The sequence below is a fragment of the Hesperophylax consimilis genome, unplaced genomic scaffold, assembly GCF_061612785.1.
Source record: "Hesperophylax consimilis isolate HC1 unplaced genomic scaffold, BYU_Hcon_1.0 scaffold_42, whole genome shotgun sequence".
Lineage (NCBI taxonomy): Eukaryota > Metazoa > Arthropoda > Insecta > Trichoptera > Limnephilidae > Hesperophylax > Hesperophylax consimilis.
The window spans coordinates 329965-349146 of NW_028301272.1; the positions used below are offsets into that span (position 1 = coordinate 329965).

At 34.7% G+C, this 19182-nt stretch overlaps 1 protein-coding gene and 1 long non-coding RNA gene across 2 annotated transcripts in view; both read right to left on the reverse strand.

Annotated features, from left to right (window-relative positions):
• LOC149408915 (uncharacterized) overlaps nucleotides 1-19182 on the reverse strand; it is a 208607-nt gene that overhangs the window by 100611 nt on the left and 88814 nt on the right. The window contains exon 13 of the mRNA XM_089650310.1: nucleotides 13628-13775. Coding sequence (XP_089506436.1) covers nucleotides 13628-13775 — 148 coding nt within the window. The remainder of the gene's footprint in view (nucleotides 1-13627; nucleotides 13776-19182) is intronic.
• On the reverse strand, nucleotides 1824-4250 carry LOC149408918 (uncharacterized). Its single transcript, XR_016305347.1, has 4 exons — nucleotides 3701-4250; nucleotides 3040-3201; nucleotides 2710-2808; nucleotides 1824-2046 (listed from the first exon to the last, which is right to left on the reverse strand). It is a non-coding gene; the product is annotated as an uncharacterized LOC149408918 (long non-coding RNA).

Genomic DNA, 19182 nt, shown 5'->3' on the forward strand with positions numbered 1-19182 from the left:
TCCCGGGGTGGCAGTACCAAATTGTAAATAGATTAGAAGATACTTTCCTGAATGGTCGCCATTCCCCATGGGGTTACCAGTCACGTCTTCCACTCTGGAATGTACCCGGCAGTAGCTGTAGTATAATCTACCATAGCCACATATTGCACAAGTCTTGTGTTTTAATAAAATTTTGCACAAATTCATTGTTTGGTAAAATAAAAACAAATTTGAAAAAATTCACATTTTAATTTATTTATTTTCAGACATTTTTAAAAACTTTCATTAGGAAATTCAACAGAACTAAAACAAACTTTAAAACTAATTAAGTAATGATTTTTACATAATTGCAGTTTAAAAAATATACAATACGTTATACAAAACTGCCATTATCAGAGTTTAACAAAATATATAATAGCAAAATCGAGAGAAACAAAACATACTTAAAAAATAATGAAGTAATGATTTTTACATAATTTCAGTTTAAAATAATATGGAAAACGTCATACCAAACTGACATTATCAGATATTAACAAAATATATAATAGCAAAATCGATTGAAATAAAACATACTTAAAAAATAATTAATTAATGATTTTTACATAATTTCAGTTTAAAATAATATGGAAAACGTCATACCAAACTGACATTATCAGAGTTTAACAAAATAGAGAAATAAATCACACTTAAAAAAAAAATTGCATTCATTTTCAACTAATTAATTTTCCTTATTTAGTAAAATCCTTATTTAACAACATCCCCATTAAAGAATGCCTTAAAATAATTGAAAATATCCTAGAACAATCTAATGTCAACCCAATAATAAGAAAAGAGTTATTCCAGCTCATAAAATTTGCATACAAACAAATTATTTTCTTTTTAATGATACATATTTTGAGCAATTGGACGGACTTCCCATGGGATCCCCTTTAAGCCCACTTCTAGCGGAGATATTTATGGATCATATTGAAAATATTATTCTTAAGTCTCCCTTAGCTAAATATATAATATACTATGTCAGATATGTAGACGATATCTTAATATGTTGGAAAGGCACCAACCGTCAATTAGATATCTTTATTAATTGGGCCAACACTGTTAATAATAAAATCTGCTTCACAGTCGAACATGAGATCAAAGGTAAAATATTTTTTTTAGATCTAACAATTGGAAAGAATAATAATAAACATACTTTTGAAATATTTAGAAAACCAACTTTTACAGACACTACAATAAATGCAAATTCAACTCATCCTTCAGAACAGCCAGAAAATGCAAATTCAACTCATCCTTTAGAAACAGAGGTAATTATCTTTAAAATGTACAAAAAGTACGTTACCTGAGAAAAATCCACATGATCGTGTTAGAGTACTAAAATCATCTTCTATATTATTATGCCCAGACAATTCTGAAATTTCAGAATCTCTAAGAAACTCAAATATTTCATGTATTTAAAAATGAAAATATTGCAAAAATAGCAATGTCTGACCCATTAATATGTTCATATGGGTCTTTATTATTAAGTAATCACACGGAACACCATTTGAATACACATATAACATCGAAGATGAGGGATTTAGCCAAGGTGTATATAGTTATTAAAGAACAGAAACCTTCAATTTCAACCTTTGATTTAGCGTTTGACCCTGTGCATTTTGATGTTTTTATTAAAGCCGTACAAATAAATAGTGGTTACGATGAAATTACAGGTTCTGTAAAAATTCCTAGCATGTCTCAACGACTTTGTACGGCTATAAAAGATTGTACAAAGTCGTTGAGACATGCTAGGATTTTTTACAGAACCTGTAATTTCATCGTAACCACTATTTATTTGTACGGCTTTAATAAAAACATCAAAATGCACAGGGTCAAACGCTAAATCAAAGGTTGAAATTGAAGGTATGTTCGTTACCAGTTTAGTACAATATGGACATGAGTTTTTACGGTCATGCACTCGTGCTCATTTACTAGTAGAAATAGTGCTTCGAGTTGTAGTCGATGACACTTCGATTGCCTCCTGCTTCTCTAAATGATGTTGCTCATCATCGGCGTTGGAAATTTTCATATCTAAAAAGTAACAATACATTATTTAGCTTTCTTTAAACTTAATTAGTAAAACCTCAAATTATAAGAAAGCAGTCATTGTTGAATGAAACACTAGTATATATTGAATTATTTCGCGGATAAGCGATAAGCCGCCATAGCTCAGTGGTCAGAGCTGTCGACCGGAAATCGAGGGGACACGGGTTCGAGTCCCGTTGGCGTTATGTAAATCTCAATTATTTGTACCTATATTTTGTTAACTCGGATATTTTCTTATATTATTTTGTATAACATATATTTATCATATAAGATATAAGATCTGTATAATTAAAAAAATATATAAATAAATAAAGATGTACATTATTATCTGTAAAAGCCCTATGGGCGTTTAAATAAATAAATAAATAAATAAAGTATCTTTTATCAGGAGATTTTTCAATGTGGATGAGTGTTTCAGGCGAATAATTATTGCTTTTAAAATAATTATAATTAAATTAAATTATTTAATTAAATGAAGACAATATTAGCATCACTCAATCTAAAATCTGAAACAGAAAAGATACGGTCACATCTGGGACTCGCACCGGACCTTCGGCTTTCTGGGCCGCACCTCTGACCATATAATAATCAAATTATATGTTACGTATTGATTGTTTCAAGAGTATTAAACATGTTTTCTGTAGATACCTGATTCTATCGAAGAAGTAACGTTGTTCGGTTTGTATAGTGAATCATCATCTTCGGACGTCGGCGGACTCCTTTCTAACATTACTTCAGTTTTGGTTTCTAAAATAAAGCATAATATATTATATATTTATCCAATAATAATATCTCAATGTAGTAAGTAAGTCATGTGCACAAATATGAAACCTAACCTAATATAATGACAAAACAACAGACTAATTAAGCATTTGCAACGGAATATTTAATTAGCAGCATTTCTGATATTACCTATAACAATTTACTATAAGCTAAGGTAGCTCTGTAATATTTCAGATTATTATCAGTGAATATTACCTGAATCTGAGGAAGTTTCATGGTTAATTTCTTCGCCCAGTATGCTCTGCATATTGCTGATGATTAAACTTTGTCCTTTGGAAATTAGCGAAAAGGGTGAAGACGAGATCATGTCGTCAGTACTGTTTATTGATGTACGTAAATCACTGGTTCTTGGAACATCTATAAAATATCAAGAACAAACACATTGAAACATACATATATGTACCTGCAGTTTTCTGTTTTTGCAAATTTTATTTCCACAAAGGAATTTGTTTAATTTGAATATGAACAAATTAATGGGTGATTATCCGACGTGTAAAACTTCGTTTTAACTTAATTATTTTAAGAAACAACTGTTTGAAAACAAAACATGCTTTTAAATGCATATTTTAGTATAGGAATATGGCTTTAGTTTGATTTGACATTTTTACCACAAGTTGTTAGGTTAGCTTTTTTGAATTTTGTTAATACATAATATATATCTATTATTCAAAATAATTTTACTGCTTGGGTTCTCAAAAAAGAAAGAAAAAAATCATGACCTATATAATAAAATACGGTAATTATTCTGTACTCATTTGATAAGCATAGATTAAAATTGTTAATATTATATTTATTATATTAATTCTATATTTTACAATTTAGGTTATTACCTATTTAGAAATATGTAATAGCTTACCGTATTTAAAATCCATTTCGCAAAGCTGAAAGATTTTATTAAATCTCCTTCGTAATAAAGCTAATAAAACGCAAAAACAAATCAACCTGTCAACTGATTCGTGATATACGAACATTGAATAACGGTAATATTTAATATTATCTGTTAGCCAGTTACAAGTCATTAAGTGTTTCAGAAAACTAACCTGAAGCTAGCTTCAAATGGACCAATACAAACAAACCAGCCTTGTGCTAGCAAACAACATCATTCGATAATGGGCTCTAAATAATATAACTTTAGAGGTTAATTTTGCATACAATTCTTGAGCCTTATAGTTCCTTTCGAATATTGTTTAGACCAATACGCAATGTCGTACGATAATAAGCTCTAAATAATATTACTTTAGAGGCTATTTTTGCATACAATTGTTAAAACATTTAATTACTTTAGAAAATTATTTGTACACCTGCGTTTGACACAAATAACGATGGCAACGTCGCTTTTTGAGATCAATGAAGTTAGTTTAACATACGATAGAAATAATTAACAAAGTCAGGTTGAATATCTGAGATAAAATCGCATATAGGAGCATATCTAATGCTCACGAAAATCGCACTTGTCACATCAAATTGAGTTGAAAATGCCACTGATCTCGTCTCGCCGAGACGATTAAAATGGCATTTAAATCTCAATTTGTCGATGATCAAGTAAGTGCTCAATGATCAAGTAAGTCGAAATGATCCAATAGTTCCGGTTATTTGCAGACGCTAAGATGTACAAAGTGCCGTATCATAAACCTATATATATATATATATATATATATATATATACTGCAAATCTCCTTTCAAATTACTCAAACAAAAGCGCAATAAATTCTACAACCTACCCTTCTTTTTTCGACATACTCTTTTGAGCGATAGCTTTAGAATTATAATTAAAATTATCACATAACCACAAAAAAGAACCGGTAGCGTGTTTTTTTTTTGAGTTCAATCTCTTCTGAAAAAGTCTCCCCTTATCATCCTTCTGGAGGTTTAGCACGGACAATCGAGAAAGCCCTACGTCAATACGATACTGACGAAATCCGTCATCTATGGCCAGTTAGCGATATTTGCAAGCACGGTACATATGTTCCGACAGTCGGTAAACAAAAGTCTCCCCTTATCATCCTTCTGGAGGTTTAGCACGGACAATCGAGAAAGCCCTACGTCAATACGATACTGACGAAATCCGTCATCTATGGCCAGTTAGCGATATTTGCAAGCACGGTACATATGTTCCGACAGTCGGTAAACAAAAGTCTCCCCTTATCATCCTTCTGGAGGTTTAGCACGGACAATCGAGAAAGCCCTACGTCAATACGATACTGACGAAATCCGTCATCTATGGCCAGTTAGCGATATTTGCAAGCACGGTACATATGTTCCGACAGTCGGTAAACAAAAGTCTCCCCTTATCATCCTTCTGGAGGTTTAGCACGGACAATCGAGAAAGCCCTACGTCAATACGATACTGACGAAATCCGTCATCTATGGCCAGTTAGCGATATTTGCGAGCACGGTACATATGTTCCGACAGTCGGTAAACAAAAGTCTCCCCTTATCATCCTTCTGGAGGTTTAGCACGGACAATCGAGAAAGCCCTACGTCAATACGATACTGACGAAATCCGTCATCTATGGCCAGTTAGCGATATTTGCGAGCACGGTACATATGTTCCGACAGTCGGTAAACAAAAGTCTCCCCTTATCATCCTTCTGGAGGTTTAGCACGGACAATCGAGAAAGCCCTACGTCAATACGATACTGACGAAATCCGTCATCTATGGCCAGTTAGCGATATTTGCGAGCACGGTCAGAATATGTTCCGACAGTCGGTAAACAAAAGTCTCCCCTTATCATCCTTCTGGAGGTTTAGCACGGACAATCGAGAAAGCCCTACGTCAATACGATACTGACGAAATCCGTCATCTATGGCCAGTTAGCGATATTTGCGAGCACGGTCAGAATATGTTCCGACAGTCGGTAAACAAAAGTCTCCCCTTATCATCCTTCTGGAGGTTTAGCACGGACAATCGAGAAAGCCCTACGTCAATACGATACTGACGAAATCCGTCATCTATGGCCAGTTAGCGATATTTGCGAGCACGGTACATATGTTCCGACAGTCGGTTAACAAAAGTCTCCCCTTATCATCCTTCTGGAGGTTTAGCACGGACAATCGAGAAAGCCCTACGTCAATACGATACTGACGAAATCCGTCATCTATGGCCAGTTAGCGATATTTGCGAGCACGGTCAGAATATGTTCCGACAGTCGGTAAACAAAAGCCGCTGCTTTTGTCGCGGCCTCTAAAGTGTCGGATAAGCTGTGAAAATGCACAACTTTTCGGAAAATGTCGTTCGTTTTGCAAAATCACTGGCTTATTAATGCATGAGATAAAGTAACAAATCTATTATTAGACATTAAAGAAATGTTATTTACCAATTATTCATCTAAGACCCAGCCATTCCAGCCTCCAAACCAGCCTGCGTTACTAGTAATCTACAAAATGGTTGGAGGACAAAACACACAATAATAATAAAAATTGTAATAAGGAATATGACAACATTGTACAGTTGAAATTGAGATCTATTTGCAAATACTGGGACACTCTTAACATTTATCTTAATACCTTCTGGAAGTATATACATCTTTTGATGTTATGTGAAACAGCAATTACAAATGACCTAACTTGTCTCTACAAAATTCCTGGTTACAAATCTTACAACTATTGTCGAACAAAAAAAAGCGTTTTATAACTATATGTTAGGGATGAAATCACTTTTATACAAAAAACGCTAAAAACAAACAATTGTAAAAGCGTATTTGGTATCATAACTTAATAATATAACAAAAAAACATTTTAGCAATATACCGTCCTACAAACCTCAGTAAATTGCTGTTTCTTAATGAAATCTCATCCAACTTATGAAATGTTATTAACCCGGTGGAAAATATGTTAATTTAGATTTATCAAATCCTCAAAATCCTGTTAATAATTCGTTCGAAAATATACTACCTAGCTATTATTTAATAAAGTGTATCAGCGATGTAACAAGGAAGCACTAGTAGCCGGCAATGTTACACGCGCATGCATAGATCACATTTTTATATACTTTCATTTTGTATTTGTGATTTCACTAAAGCGGATTTATTTGCGTCAGCACTTAACATTACGTACGGTAGTGCAATTACAAAAAACTTTAAAGAAAATACTTCGATATTATTATTATTATTCATTTATTATTTATTGGATAATTTGTATAGCGCCGCTTTTGTGAGATATCACCTCAGGGGCGCTTTACAGTTGATGCAGGTATTACAGAAAATATAAATATTACAAAAATAGAGTGAAGTTAAGTTAAGTAAAATGAAATATAGGAACAGGTGACACGAAGATAGAAGATGGAGACTCTGCAGCAAGAATCCTAGGTGGTGAAGAAACTGGGCCAGCTGCTGCGGCGAAAGAGTCCACCGCGTCCACCAGTGCCAGCACGAGGTTCGTCATCCGTCCAGGTATGTGTCTGCTGCTAATTAAGCGCTGTGTGTCTGCTGTTAATAAAGCGCTGACACACTATCCTCTCACAGATACCAGACCTTGGTAGCACCGCTGTGACGTTCTACGAAGATAGAAGATGGAGACTCTGCAGCAAGAATCCTAGGTGGTGAAGGAACTGGACCAGTTGCTGCAGTAAGAGAGTCCGCCCCGTCCAACAACAGCGCCCAGGTATGTATCTGCTGCTAATAAAGCGCTGACACCTCACATAGATAGGAGACCCTGGCAGCACCGCTGTGACGTTTGGCAAATCCATCATTTATCTCCATGTAATCCTGTTCCTGGTAATTGTTGAAGTGGTGCATTCTGCTCGCAATAAAAAGCGACGGTCGGGTAATAAATTACCCTGGACTTAGTAAAAAAACTCGCCAGGGTCAAAACTTGCCCAGTTTTCGAGAATATTGTTGAAAACATATGGTGTGCATTTACCGATCGCCGCTCGTTTCTTATGTCCAATATTTTTGAGAGAATTTCCGAATATTCACTTTAAAACACTGCACTCAAATCACATATTATAAAGTTCTAATAATTATTAAGTTTATTTTTATTTAAGTTTAAATGTTGATTGATTGATTTTAAAAATAATTTCAAAGGGATGTTGCCTCATTTCCCTTGAAAATACTAAAAAAAACACAAAGCGGTTGGAGGAAGCGTTAGGACGCGTCCTGCTGCCACGAAGGGCGCTACGCAATATAATATCCCAAAACCGTATAGATAAAAACATACGTAGCTATAATTAAACAAAATTGCGTTGACATTTATAAAATAAACTCAAAAAAAATTAAAAAAAAGATGATTCGCTTTCTGACTTCTTTCGGGTTTCAACCCCAAAAATGCCATCTGCAATGAAATTTTTAATTATATTAAAAAAAAAATAATAAGAGACACCTCGTACAGAAAATGGAAAACTCACCAACTACTAATATCAAACCTACGAAAAAATACAAATTATTCCGAAATACAATAAATATACCATCGCACCTTTGTAGGTATTATTAAATAAAAAAGTATTATACTTAATTATTAATGTCGCATACATTTGAGTGTATACACAATTTTACACAGCCCTGTAAATGTGGAAACATCGAACTGGTGCAAACATATGTATATTTGGGGATAACTGTAGACACGCACATGAAATGGGATACTCACATAAGTAATATTTGTAAACGTCTACGAGCTTTTGCGCGGAGAATTTACAAAATTGAATATTTCATACCTATAAGTACGTTAAAAATAATCTATTTATCACTAGCGGAATCTTCTATCAGATACGGAATAACGTCTTGGGGAAACTCGTGCAAGACAAATATATATTACATTTAAACAATCCAATACTCTATGACTAAGCCTTTGGTAAGCAAAATTATGTATGCACAATGAAGAGATGTTAAATTATTATACGAGTCAGTTAATATATTAATTACCTGCTCGAGGGATATTATGGTTTAAAATTGTATGCCAAAACCTATTGTCGGATTCCAAATGTAAACAGAGGGTAGATAACACCCACAACACAAGATTTAGTCAAAATGAAGGTATGTCCATTCCAAAAATTACCAATAAATACGGCCAACGGACATTTACTTGTCTTGTGCCTTCTCTATTTAATAATATGCTAATGGATGTAAAAAGCGAATCAACCTGCACAAATAAACAATTTTGTTTACAAATACACTAGTATACATTGATTGTATGCAGGTAATTGTATACATGTGCCTATGAGAGTGTTTTGAGTATGCTGTGTGCTTTTGAGTGTTTGTATGCTTATGAGTATGTTGACTGTCTTATTTCTATCTGTATATGTATGTATTATGTATTTGTATTGTAGTCCCTATTCGAGAGCCATAGTGGCAGTCGGCAGCGTTTTATAATCGCTCCTCGTTTATTTTGAAAATATTTAGAAGCTCTCAATTTTTACAGTGTGTAAATGTACCATAAAAAAATCATAATGATTTTTAGGCTAGGTGAATAAATTCTTAGTAATTTTAAAGTAAATAGTGTGGACGCAATTCGAAATTTTAGAATAATGTTTGTTACGATTTAAAAATTAATCTTACAGTGTTTCTAAATACAGTGCCATAAACCTATTTGTGCCCTGACTATTGACCATTGACCACATGTTTTGTCCCTTCGGGTGCCGGGTCTCATCTCGCTAAACAGGGTCAAGTGCTAGGGTTGACCAGTGTTTGTTTTGTTTTTTTTGTGTTACTGGAAATATGTGCCCAATAATATAAATGTGGGTGCGGGTGGCATTAAAACCTTTAGCGACTGCAAAAATTGAATTTACAACTTAAATTGCAAAACTGCAAAGAAAATAAGATTTAGAGGTTGTCGGGGAGGACGAAATAGTAAAAATAAATGAGGAGAAATTTGAGCAGTAACCCAAAATCCTGACCATGGGAAGACAGATGAAATTAAAATTTCACTAAGAGAGCCACAGCGCCACATTTTCAAATTGTATGTTACAGCGCCATGCAAATTTACAAACCCGCTGACTCGCAGTGGCAAATTGGAATGCACGCTCAGTGAACAACCAGGTGGATGACGTATTAGCCAGAAAATGCTAAATATTCTATCGATCACTGAGACGTGGCATGAAAACTACGACTCCACCTCCATAAAGAAGTTGCGAGCTCTTTGCTATACGGTCGTAGAACAGGCAAGAAGAAAATCGCCGGATGACCCCAGAAACAATAACATCTCCTTTGAAACATGGAGGGGTGGCGATTATTGGTTGTCAAGGACTGTGCATATCCAAAATCAACATTGGAGATAACCACACTTTCGAATCACTGGGATGTTGTATTTCTTCAATGGGGGCGTCTTTCACACTGATCACTATCTACCGACTGGGGTCGAGGATCATCACTGCGGAATTTTATAATGAATTTACGCAAATTTCAGGGCGGGTTAAAGCCCTACCGGGTACCCTCATTATAACTGGGGACTTTTATCAGAATAGATGATTTATCTATAATATCGATAAAACTGACAGTAACACGAACATATTTCTCGATATTTTAGAGTGCTAAGGATGTAGGCCATGGGTAGATATTCCTACTCATAATGCAGGTGGAATACTGGATATTTTTATATCGAGGAATACTGACCCACCGCTAATAACCGAAGTCATAGACGTGTGTCTCTCAGATCACAGGCTTTTGCGTACGGAAGTAGATTTCAATCCTGCTAAACCTGTCTACAAAACGAAGACGACCAGAGCGCAGCGAATGTTTAACTTTGCCCTCTTCGATGAAGAACTGAAGTCTTCCACCCTCGCGAAATACGACATAAATAGTAATGTCATCTCGACATCCAGCCTAGTAGAAGTTTCTAACGGTACCTTAACTGCGCTAATAAACAAACATGCCGCCTTTTCGACCAAAACCTGTGCTGTTGGCTAGTCTGATTCCTAGTTTGATGCAAAATGCCCGGAAAAGAAGAGGGCCACGCGCCGACTTGAGAGGATATAGCCAAAGGGAAACGTGGATTAATATGTAAACGGAAAACAGGGAGAAAAAGATCCGATTATTGGATAACGAAGATTGAGAGTGAAAATTCTGATCCCCGGCGACTTTAGAACTCGTTTAAAATTGTCATAGGTGACTCTGAAAACTGAAGCACAGCAGCGCTCAGTTAGAAAGATTTTTTCGACTTTAAAAAAAAATAGCTAATATTCGGGCCACGAAATCAGGCAGATATCCGCCCATTTGGCAAAAAACGAACTGTTGTCAAAGTATCAATCAGCTTATAGGAGGTACCATTCTACAGAAACTGGACTACTGCGCGTCTTTTCAGATTTGATGCTTGCAAACGAGTCAGGTAAGCTAGCTTTGCTGTCATTATTAGATTTGAGTGCAGCATTTGACACAATCGACCACAATTTCCTGATCGACAGACTGGAAAAAAATTTGCACTAGAATTATTAAGTGGATAAAATCAAACCTCTGTGGCCGAAACCAATCTGTACAAGCGGGTGCTAAAAACTCTCCCTATGTGATCCTGAATTCTGTAGTCCCCAGCGTTCAGTGGTGGGGCCCCTACGTTTTTATTTTGTTCATCAACAATGTTACCAAAATAATAGAATCATTCGGATTTTTTTCCCATTACTATGCTGACAATTAATCTATTTTTACTGTGCACCGAATGAGAAAGACAAATTAAAAGATATCACCTAAAATGAATTTCTGCCATAATAGATTGATGTCTTCGAACAAACTAAGACTAAATCCATCCAAAATAGAATTTCACTGGACCGCAACAAAAAATTGCTGGTCAATATTTGCTGGTCTCATTACTTCTGGCTGCAATATCATCCATAAAAATGGCATTAAGCTCACAGATTCACAAAACAGTAAGGTCAGGTTTCTTTCACCTGCGTCAAATCAAATCTATCCGGCTAAACGCCACAAAGATGGTGGTAAACTCTAACGTTAAATCACGACTCGACTATTGCAATGGCATACATGCAAGTTTCCCTAAAATATACATTGCCAGACTTCAGTCAGCTTTCTATACCGCAGCAAGGCTGATAACAGGTGTTTCCAAATATTCCCATATCTCACAATATGTGCAAAACTTTCATCGGCTAAAGTATCCTAAGAGAATCCAATTCAAACTCTGCTGGATGGTTTTCAAAGCCGTACATGACATGGCGCCACCCTACTTGCCGGAACTGTGCATTCCAAGCGATGGTACGTATTATGGTTTTATGGTACGTATTCATTTGCGAACCGAAACGCGAGACGAGCCATGAATTACGGTAGAGAAACGAAGCAACTATAAGCAGCGTTTCGTGCCATTTGCAGTTGTTTCGTTCCTTTCTCATACGTAGCATTAGGCAAGCAACCCTTCGATCAGCATCTTCAACAGTCGTAGGTAGACTTTCAGTACCTATGCGCAATCCCAATACCAATTTTGGAGACCGGGCTTTTGCAGTAGCAGGCCCAACAGCTTGGAACAAATTCCCTTCACATTTCTGAATGATCGAAATCTCATCTGAGTTCAGCGGAAACTCTCACAAAAAAGACTCACCTTTTCAACTTGTCGTCCAGAATAATGACTATTTTTTAAAGTAGTTTTTCATTGCTCAGTCCAAGTGATTTTTCTCCTTGACTATCCACTTTAATGTGTAATAACTATTTATTATGCGTAAACTATTTTTGTAATATTTTATACCTTACCACTGACACCACTGGCAGAAATCATAACAATCTGTATTTGTAACCGTAAATATGTATGTTAATCGTAAATCTCTAGTTTAAAAGGTAGTTGTAAGTCATATTATAGCGGTATTTTGTATATACCCACTCGGTAATAAAAATATGTATAGTTTAAAGTTACTAGTTAAAAGTCTTAGTTTGTAAATCACTAGACATTAATCTTATTTATAAGCCACAAGCTATAAGTCACTAGCTATTCAACTTAGTTATAAGCCACAAGTAATAAGTTATAAGTCTAAGACATAGGCATAGATTAAATGGATAAACTAAGTTGTTAAGCGCCCTTGAGATGATTTTTTCACGAAAACGCCGCTATACAAGTTCTTCAATAATTATTATTATTACTATTGAAATTTTATTCTTCTGTATCATTATTATTGTGGCTTTTTGTTGTATGTGAGCTTTCGTTGTATAATTAATATTGTGAACATGACATGCTGACAAACTGTAATATGAATGTATACTATTGCAGATAAAAAATATATAAAAAGAGATATAATCAAATAAGTGAGTAGTGAGAAGATTAAATCTAAATCCTGAGAGATGGTTTCTACACGCACTTTCCACCTAGTTCGTTTGTCACCGTCATAGAAACTTACGACAACACGTTCCTTGTTAATCTTCCGTTTATCTTTTTACCTATGCCGGCACCTCACCGATTAATCTTCCCCTTGCTGGGTGGGGTGGATGGGGAGGCGACAGGCGTGACTTGTTATCAAAGTCACCTCTTTCCGCATTCGCTTGGACTTGGAATTAATTGGCCTAAAGAATTCCCGCGTAGGCTAATTAAATTTTACGCCATTCGTGTGAACTGTTAACTTGGAAAATGTTAACTAGAAAAAGTGGTATCATCAGAGAAAATCACCCGAAAGCAAATGGAAACTAGTAATTACGGATAACTTGAAGTGCTCTTATTCTAGATTGGGAGGTCAATACGAACTTTTCTTCGTAAATAAGTTGTGATAAACTCGATTGATAAGTTCGATAGTGCAAACGAGGTAACGTGTGTACTTTAAGTTTACTCTCTGCAATCACGCATGCAGTTGTAGAAAGTGTTAGCGTTATTATGAAAAGATTAGATAGAATTCACGAGAAATGCAAGGTTCATGTCGTGTAGTGGTACTTACCGGCAGCGCGCTGTCGTTGTGCTTCTTGCGAGTAAGGGTCCCCACGGGGTAGAGCCCCCAGCCCCCCGGAGCCGCGGGGTCCGCCAAGCGCCCGATGAGAGTGTAGTTTCCCTCGGCATCCCCATTTGCATCCATATAGGCCATGTACCTTCAAAAAACGTTTTATTTCAGAATATGTAAGTGTGTATTTAGCCAGCGTATCGTCGCTAGCTCCAAACCGACCCACACCGTAATATCAAATCGTGACATGAAAATTTTACCGTATCGGTTTAAATAAAGCTGATAACGAATTGTAAATTTTTCGTTTACCTCTTGCATTTATACTAAAACAATTCGTAGTAAGCGAGAGCGTGGATACCTACCCTTGCTAATTAATAAATGTGTTTTAGCAAGGCACATATTGTTTAGTCCATACGAGCGAATGTAATTTGGGTTATTTTTTAATACAATGCCAACTAATGACGGCAAAGGTACTTATATTTCCGCGGCGTCAGAGATATTCAAAAACAACCAGTTAACGAGTAGTGGCAAACAGTCATACAGGAGACCCGGTGGTGGGTTTATAGATTGGATATGAAAATAGTCATTAAAAGTATTCTTAGAAAACAGAAGTAAAATTTCTGATCGTATTACAAAACCTAGAAACAATGGCAAAATTTTTGGTTACAATACATATTCTGCATGAACAACCGTTTTTGTGATATAATCACAGACATATGAATATATAGACTAGAAATTAAAGATGAGGGGTAAAATCAACTGTTGAAGAACGAAGGGGGTAAAGCTGACTGTGATTCGTCAATAAATCAATCTGACAGTAAATAGGCATCTCGCATTATAATATCACCATTTAGTTCTTAAAAGTAAAATCTGCTTTTGAATGAATAGACATTTTTACATGGGAGCGCAAATTACTCGCCACGTTATGAACAAATTTGCGAAGTCCAAATTCGGCAAAATAAATTTCTTCTATTTTCAGAGTCGAATATTTCGTTAACGTATTTAGTTAAGACACTTTTATAAATGTTCATAATTTACTTCCCAGCAACCAACCAGCTTTGTGTTTCGCGTCCAGACGTATCTCGATGTGATAGTATATGTTTCTATAACTGATCCATATTATACGATGTGAATATGCTTAAAATAATGCTTATATATGGAATGTAATACGACAATTGTGTTTATTCTCTTTTTCACATCTATTTTTACAAGTTTTCATACCACAAGCCACCATTTTGCCGTGTTATTTCGTAAAATGAACCGATGATGCCTCAACCATAGTTCGCACGAGAATGATGACGTCACGTTTTCTAAATTCACTTGAGGCCATACGCGAGCCCAGCCGGCTCCAATGGAACCGGTATGGGGAGTGGGGAATAATACGCTTTTAATCACTTAGGGCAGGTCTACTAATATTCATATGTCTATGGATATAATATATATTCTTTCCTCATTCGCTGGTGCTTGTGTATAAATATTTTTCATATTGAATTGATCATTATTGAGTTCTATAAATTTTAAAGTTACTTATTTCATTATGACGTACCTACCATATTATGTCTCTGAGTATATATTCTTAGTGAAGATTTTTTTCTTGTTGTTTTTTCCACGATGCAGAAAATTAAATTAATTATAGAAATTTACGTTATTTTGGAACAATTGCGTTAAATTCAGTTGTGCGGTTTTGGAGATATCCGAATATGGCAGTTTTATAGATACTTTTAACAGTGCGTTTCGTTATGATTTATTTAATATCAACGATAAATAATTCCATGTCACCGTTAATACAAACATAAGAAAATATATATAAAAATAAAAACAATTAAATGTGGCAATATATCTAGATATGATATATATCTCAGATAATATGAAAAAAATACAAAAGAAAAAATATTACTCTGGAAGGATATAAAAGTGAAAAGACACAATTGATTTTTAGTATCATCTAATATGACTTCATTGGTAGGTAATTTCACTCGATTCATTTATATCTCGATTACAAATGCGTTGAAAACTTGTTGTACAATTTATTAATTTTGTTTATTTGCGTCAAAAATAGTCTAATAAACAATCCAATAATCAATCTTCCCTTGCACCTCTAACTGTCAGAACCTACCCAAGACATTGTTTGAGTTGGTCCTTGAAAGCCGTTTATGTCGGAAATGTTCAAAGTCCCAGTACACGTTAGGCCAACTCGTTGGGCCAACGATGGCGCCAATCCACCAAGTGTGTATGCTGTTGGCTTGTTGGCGTTAAGACCCTTTGATGGGTGCATGAAAAACTGACAATAACCGGGTGGGGCGGCCAACGTTGGCAGCCAACGCGTATAACGGCCCATACCAGTTCACCAACTCATTGGCCCAATGCGTTGGCCCAACGTGTAGTGGCAGCATTAGATTAACTGAATTGTGATATGGTTAATTGAAAACGGGTACCAACTAGAATTGTGATTCTGACAAGAGGGTTCAAAGCAACCCTTCTACTTTCTGAGGTGCTGGGGCCATGGAGGTAGCGACTTCACTATTAAAAGAAATTATTATTTTTAAAGCTGTTACATTTTTTTTGGAATAACTTAATGAGTAAAACCTCAAATTGTAATGTAAAAAGTTGTTTGATGTACATTATCACAACAGGTAATTGCTTTCGCCGAGGTTTGGTGAAATAGCTTTTCTAAAATTGAAACATTATTGATCCATTAAATATTATATTTTTGGATTTTATCAGAGTTAGCTAACCAATTATGGAGATAACCAGACAACGATAGGTACCTTAATCAGGGTAATATAATCAAAAATACTATATTCGGATGTGTGTCCGTGCTTAAAACGCTGGTTTAATGAATTCGGATTTGTTTTGAATTTATGGATCATTTTCAAAATTGGAACTGATGGTGAGTAGAATTCTGACAAGCGATTAAGTGCCAATCCATAAAAAGATAATATTTTAACAGAAAACTATTATAATTACTTTGGTTTAAGCCACTTTATTGTGCAATTTTAAAAATAGTCAAGTAGTATTTATTACGAAAAATATTGTGACAATAATTCCACATTTGTGTACATATCCTTAGCCGTAGCTCAAACGTGGATTTACACAAAAATTGCCGATATATATATCTATACACCTATGTTACCATAACACGCACATCCAAATCGCTCATCAAGATATAACTTATCCCTACTTTCTTACCAAATAGTACTTTCTTTGATTTTATATTGTATTTGTATTCTTTTTTTAGAAATACACTTGTACTTAATGTACTTGTATTTTTACTACACTTTTAATTCTATTTTAATTACACAAATGTACTTGTATTTATTCGTATTTTTGATACATGCTCCTTGTATTATTTTTAATTCAATAATACGTATTTTCTTTGATATACTTTTTATATTATTTTTAATTTTTCTGTTTTCCACACCTATTTTTTATATTCATATATCTTAAACTTATGTAGATATTTTGCATTATTTTTAATTCCTTTATACTTCATACTTGTTTTAGATGTATAAATTATTTTATTTTATTTTTATATTATTTTGTTTTCATTCAACTTATTTTTAATTTGTATTATTATACTTAACATAAAATTGACCACTACAACACGGGCATGTGCCTAGTGTGGTGGCCACAAATTTACCCGTTTACTGTAATGTATAAACTTTACTGAATAAAGAACAATAAAAAAAAAAATAAAAAAAAAGTTTCGGTTACGACCAACTTCTTGCAGGATCGTAATAATATAAAATTCATTTCAGTACAGTTAAGTTCAGACATATAGGTATGTTGTGAAGGTTGAGGATGTGTTCGACCTTGATGAAATTAAAAATGAAATAATGTTATTTTATTTTATTTACGGGGATAAACCAGCGGTTATATATTTTAAACCACACAAGTTAAACAAACGAAAACAATAAAATTATTTAAGTGATCGCGGCGCGAAAGGTATCTTGATCAGCGCGTTAAAATTTGTAAGAAGACTGACTGACTGTTGTGACACGCTCGTCACTGCTTTATATAATCGCGTTATTTACTTTTTTTATTATTATTGTTCATTACACCTGTCTGGACGAGTAGCCTCAGTAACATTCAATAAATGTACATCACCAGAAACTCTCATCGAATTTGGAGTTCCCCAGGGTTCTGTACTGTGTCCCATTCTCTTCATTCTCTATACGAATCGTCTTGAACAACTCATTCACTCAGCTGGTTTTGAATCACGAGGCTACGAGGATGATCGTTTGACAATCATGTTTTGTTCTCCGGACGACAAAGACGTCCTTAAACACGAGGTGGTTAGCTTCATTAACAGATTCTCAAGTTGGATGTCTGTCAATAACTAACTACCACGCCGTTTCCCTGCAGGGGTAGGCAGAGAGGATCGACCGCTGAACAACTCGGTCTTGATACATACTCCTTGCCTCATTCACATCCATACATCATCTCATAATACTCTTCTATTATTCTGACTATTGAGCTTTCTCCCCATGTAACCCCTACCTAACTCCCCCTCGTCTACCTACTACGCTCTGATGTTCTGCCCCCCTCTGATATATTTTTCTCTCTCTCTTATATTTATTTATATAAACGTAAATGTCTGTATTTAAGTTACTGTAGTTTATGTTATTACAGTCCTGAAGAAGCTTAATTATAACTGAAACTAGTTGACCATTTGTGAAATTGTATAATAAAGTGTTTTAAAACTAAGTAATTTTTCATTTAAATAATTAAATTAGTTTGCAAGTAAAATATTGTAAGCAATTTTTTATTTAAATTATAATGTATTTTAATTGTGATTATCAAAATTGGAACTGATATATTAAGAACTCTAAATCATGTCAAGAGTTAGAGTACCTTCCAGTAATATAACACATTTTACCAGAAAAAACATTTTAATTCTATATTTAAAATGTGTACTTAAATATATTATTTTGACAAGTAAAGTCAGATTTCGTGAATGTTTGTAGGATCTGGGCTAGTAATAATATATTAACGTAAGAACTACGTACATATAGTTACTACATATAGATGCTGTAGGCAGACTGATAGAACCTAAGCGCAAGCCAAATACTAAGTTTGGTGATCGCGCTTTCGGAGTATCTGGGCCGAAGGCTTGGAATAAACTCCCTCCGGAACTAAGATCCATAACAAGTCCAGCAGAATTCAGGTGTGAACTAAAAACTTACCCTTTTAAGCTGTCGTACTCTTAAATTAAATACACCATTCCTAAGACAAAGTCCAGTTATATTCAATTTTCCAATTAAGTCCTAAATCCTGTATCTAAATTTCGCTAATAAACAATTAGATAATGTTAATTAAGTGTTAATCTCAAGTGACCTACCAGGTAAGTATTGTACTGTATATTATCTCCATAAATAGTTAAGTAATAACATAGATCACTGTAGAAATTTATTATATGTTTGTACAGCGCCCTTGAGGTGATTTTGCACAAAAACGGCGCTATACAAGTCATCCCATTATTATTATCATAATTTTGTGTAGAGTTGTGGGATCCCTTATTGGAATATTAGTTGTAATTAAACAAAACTTTAATA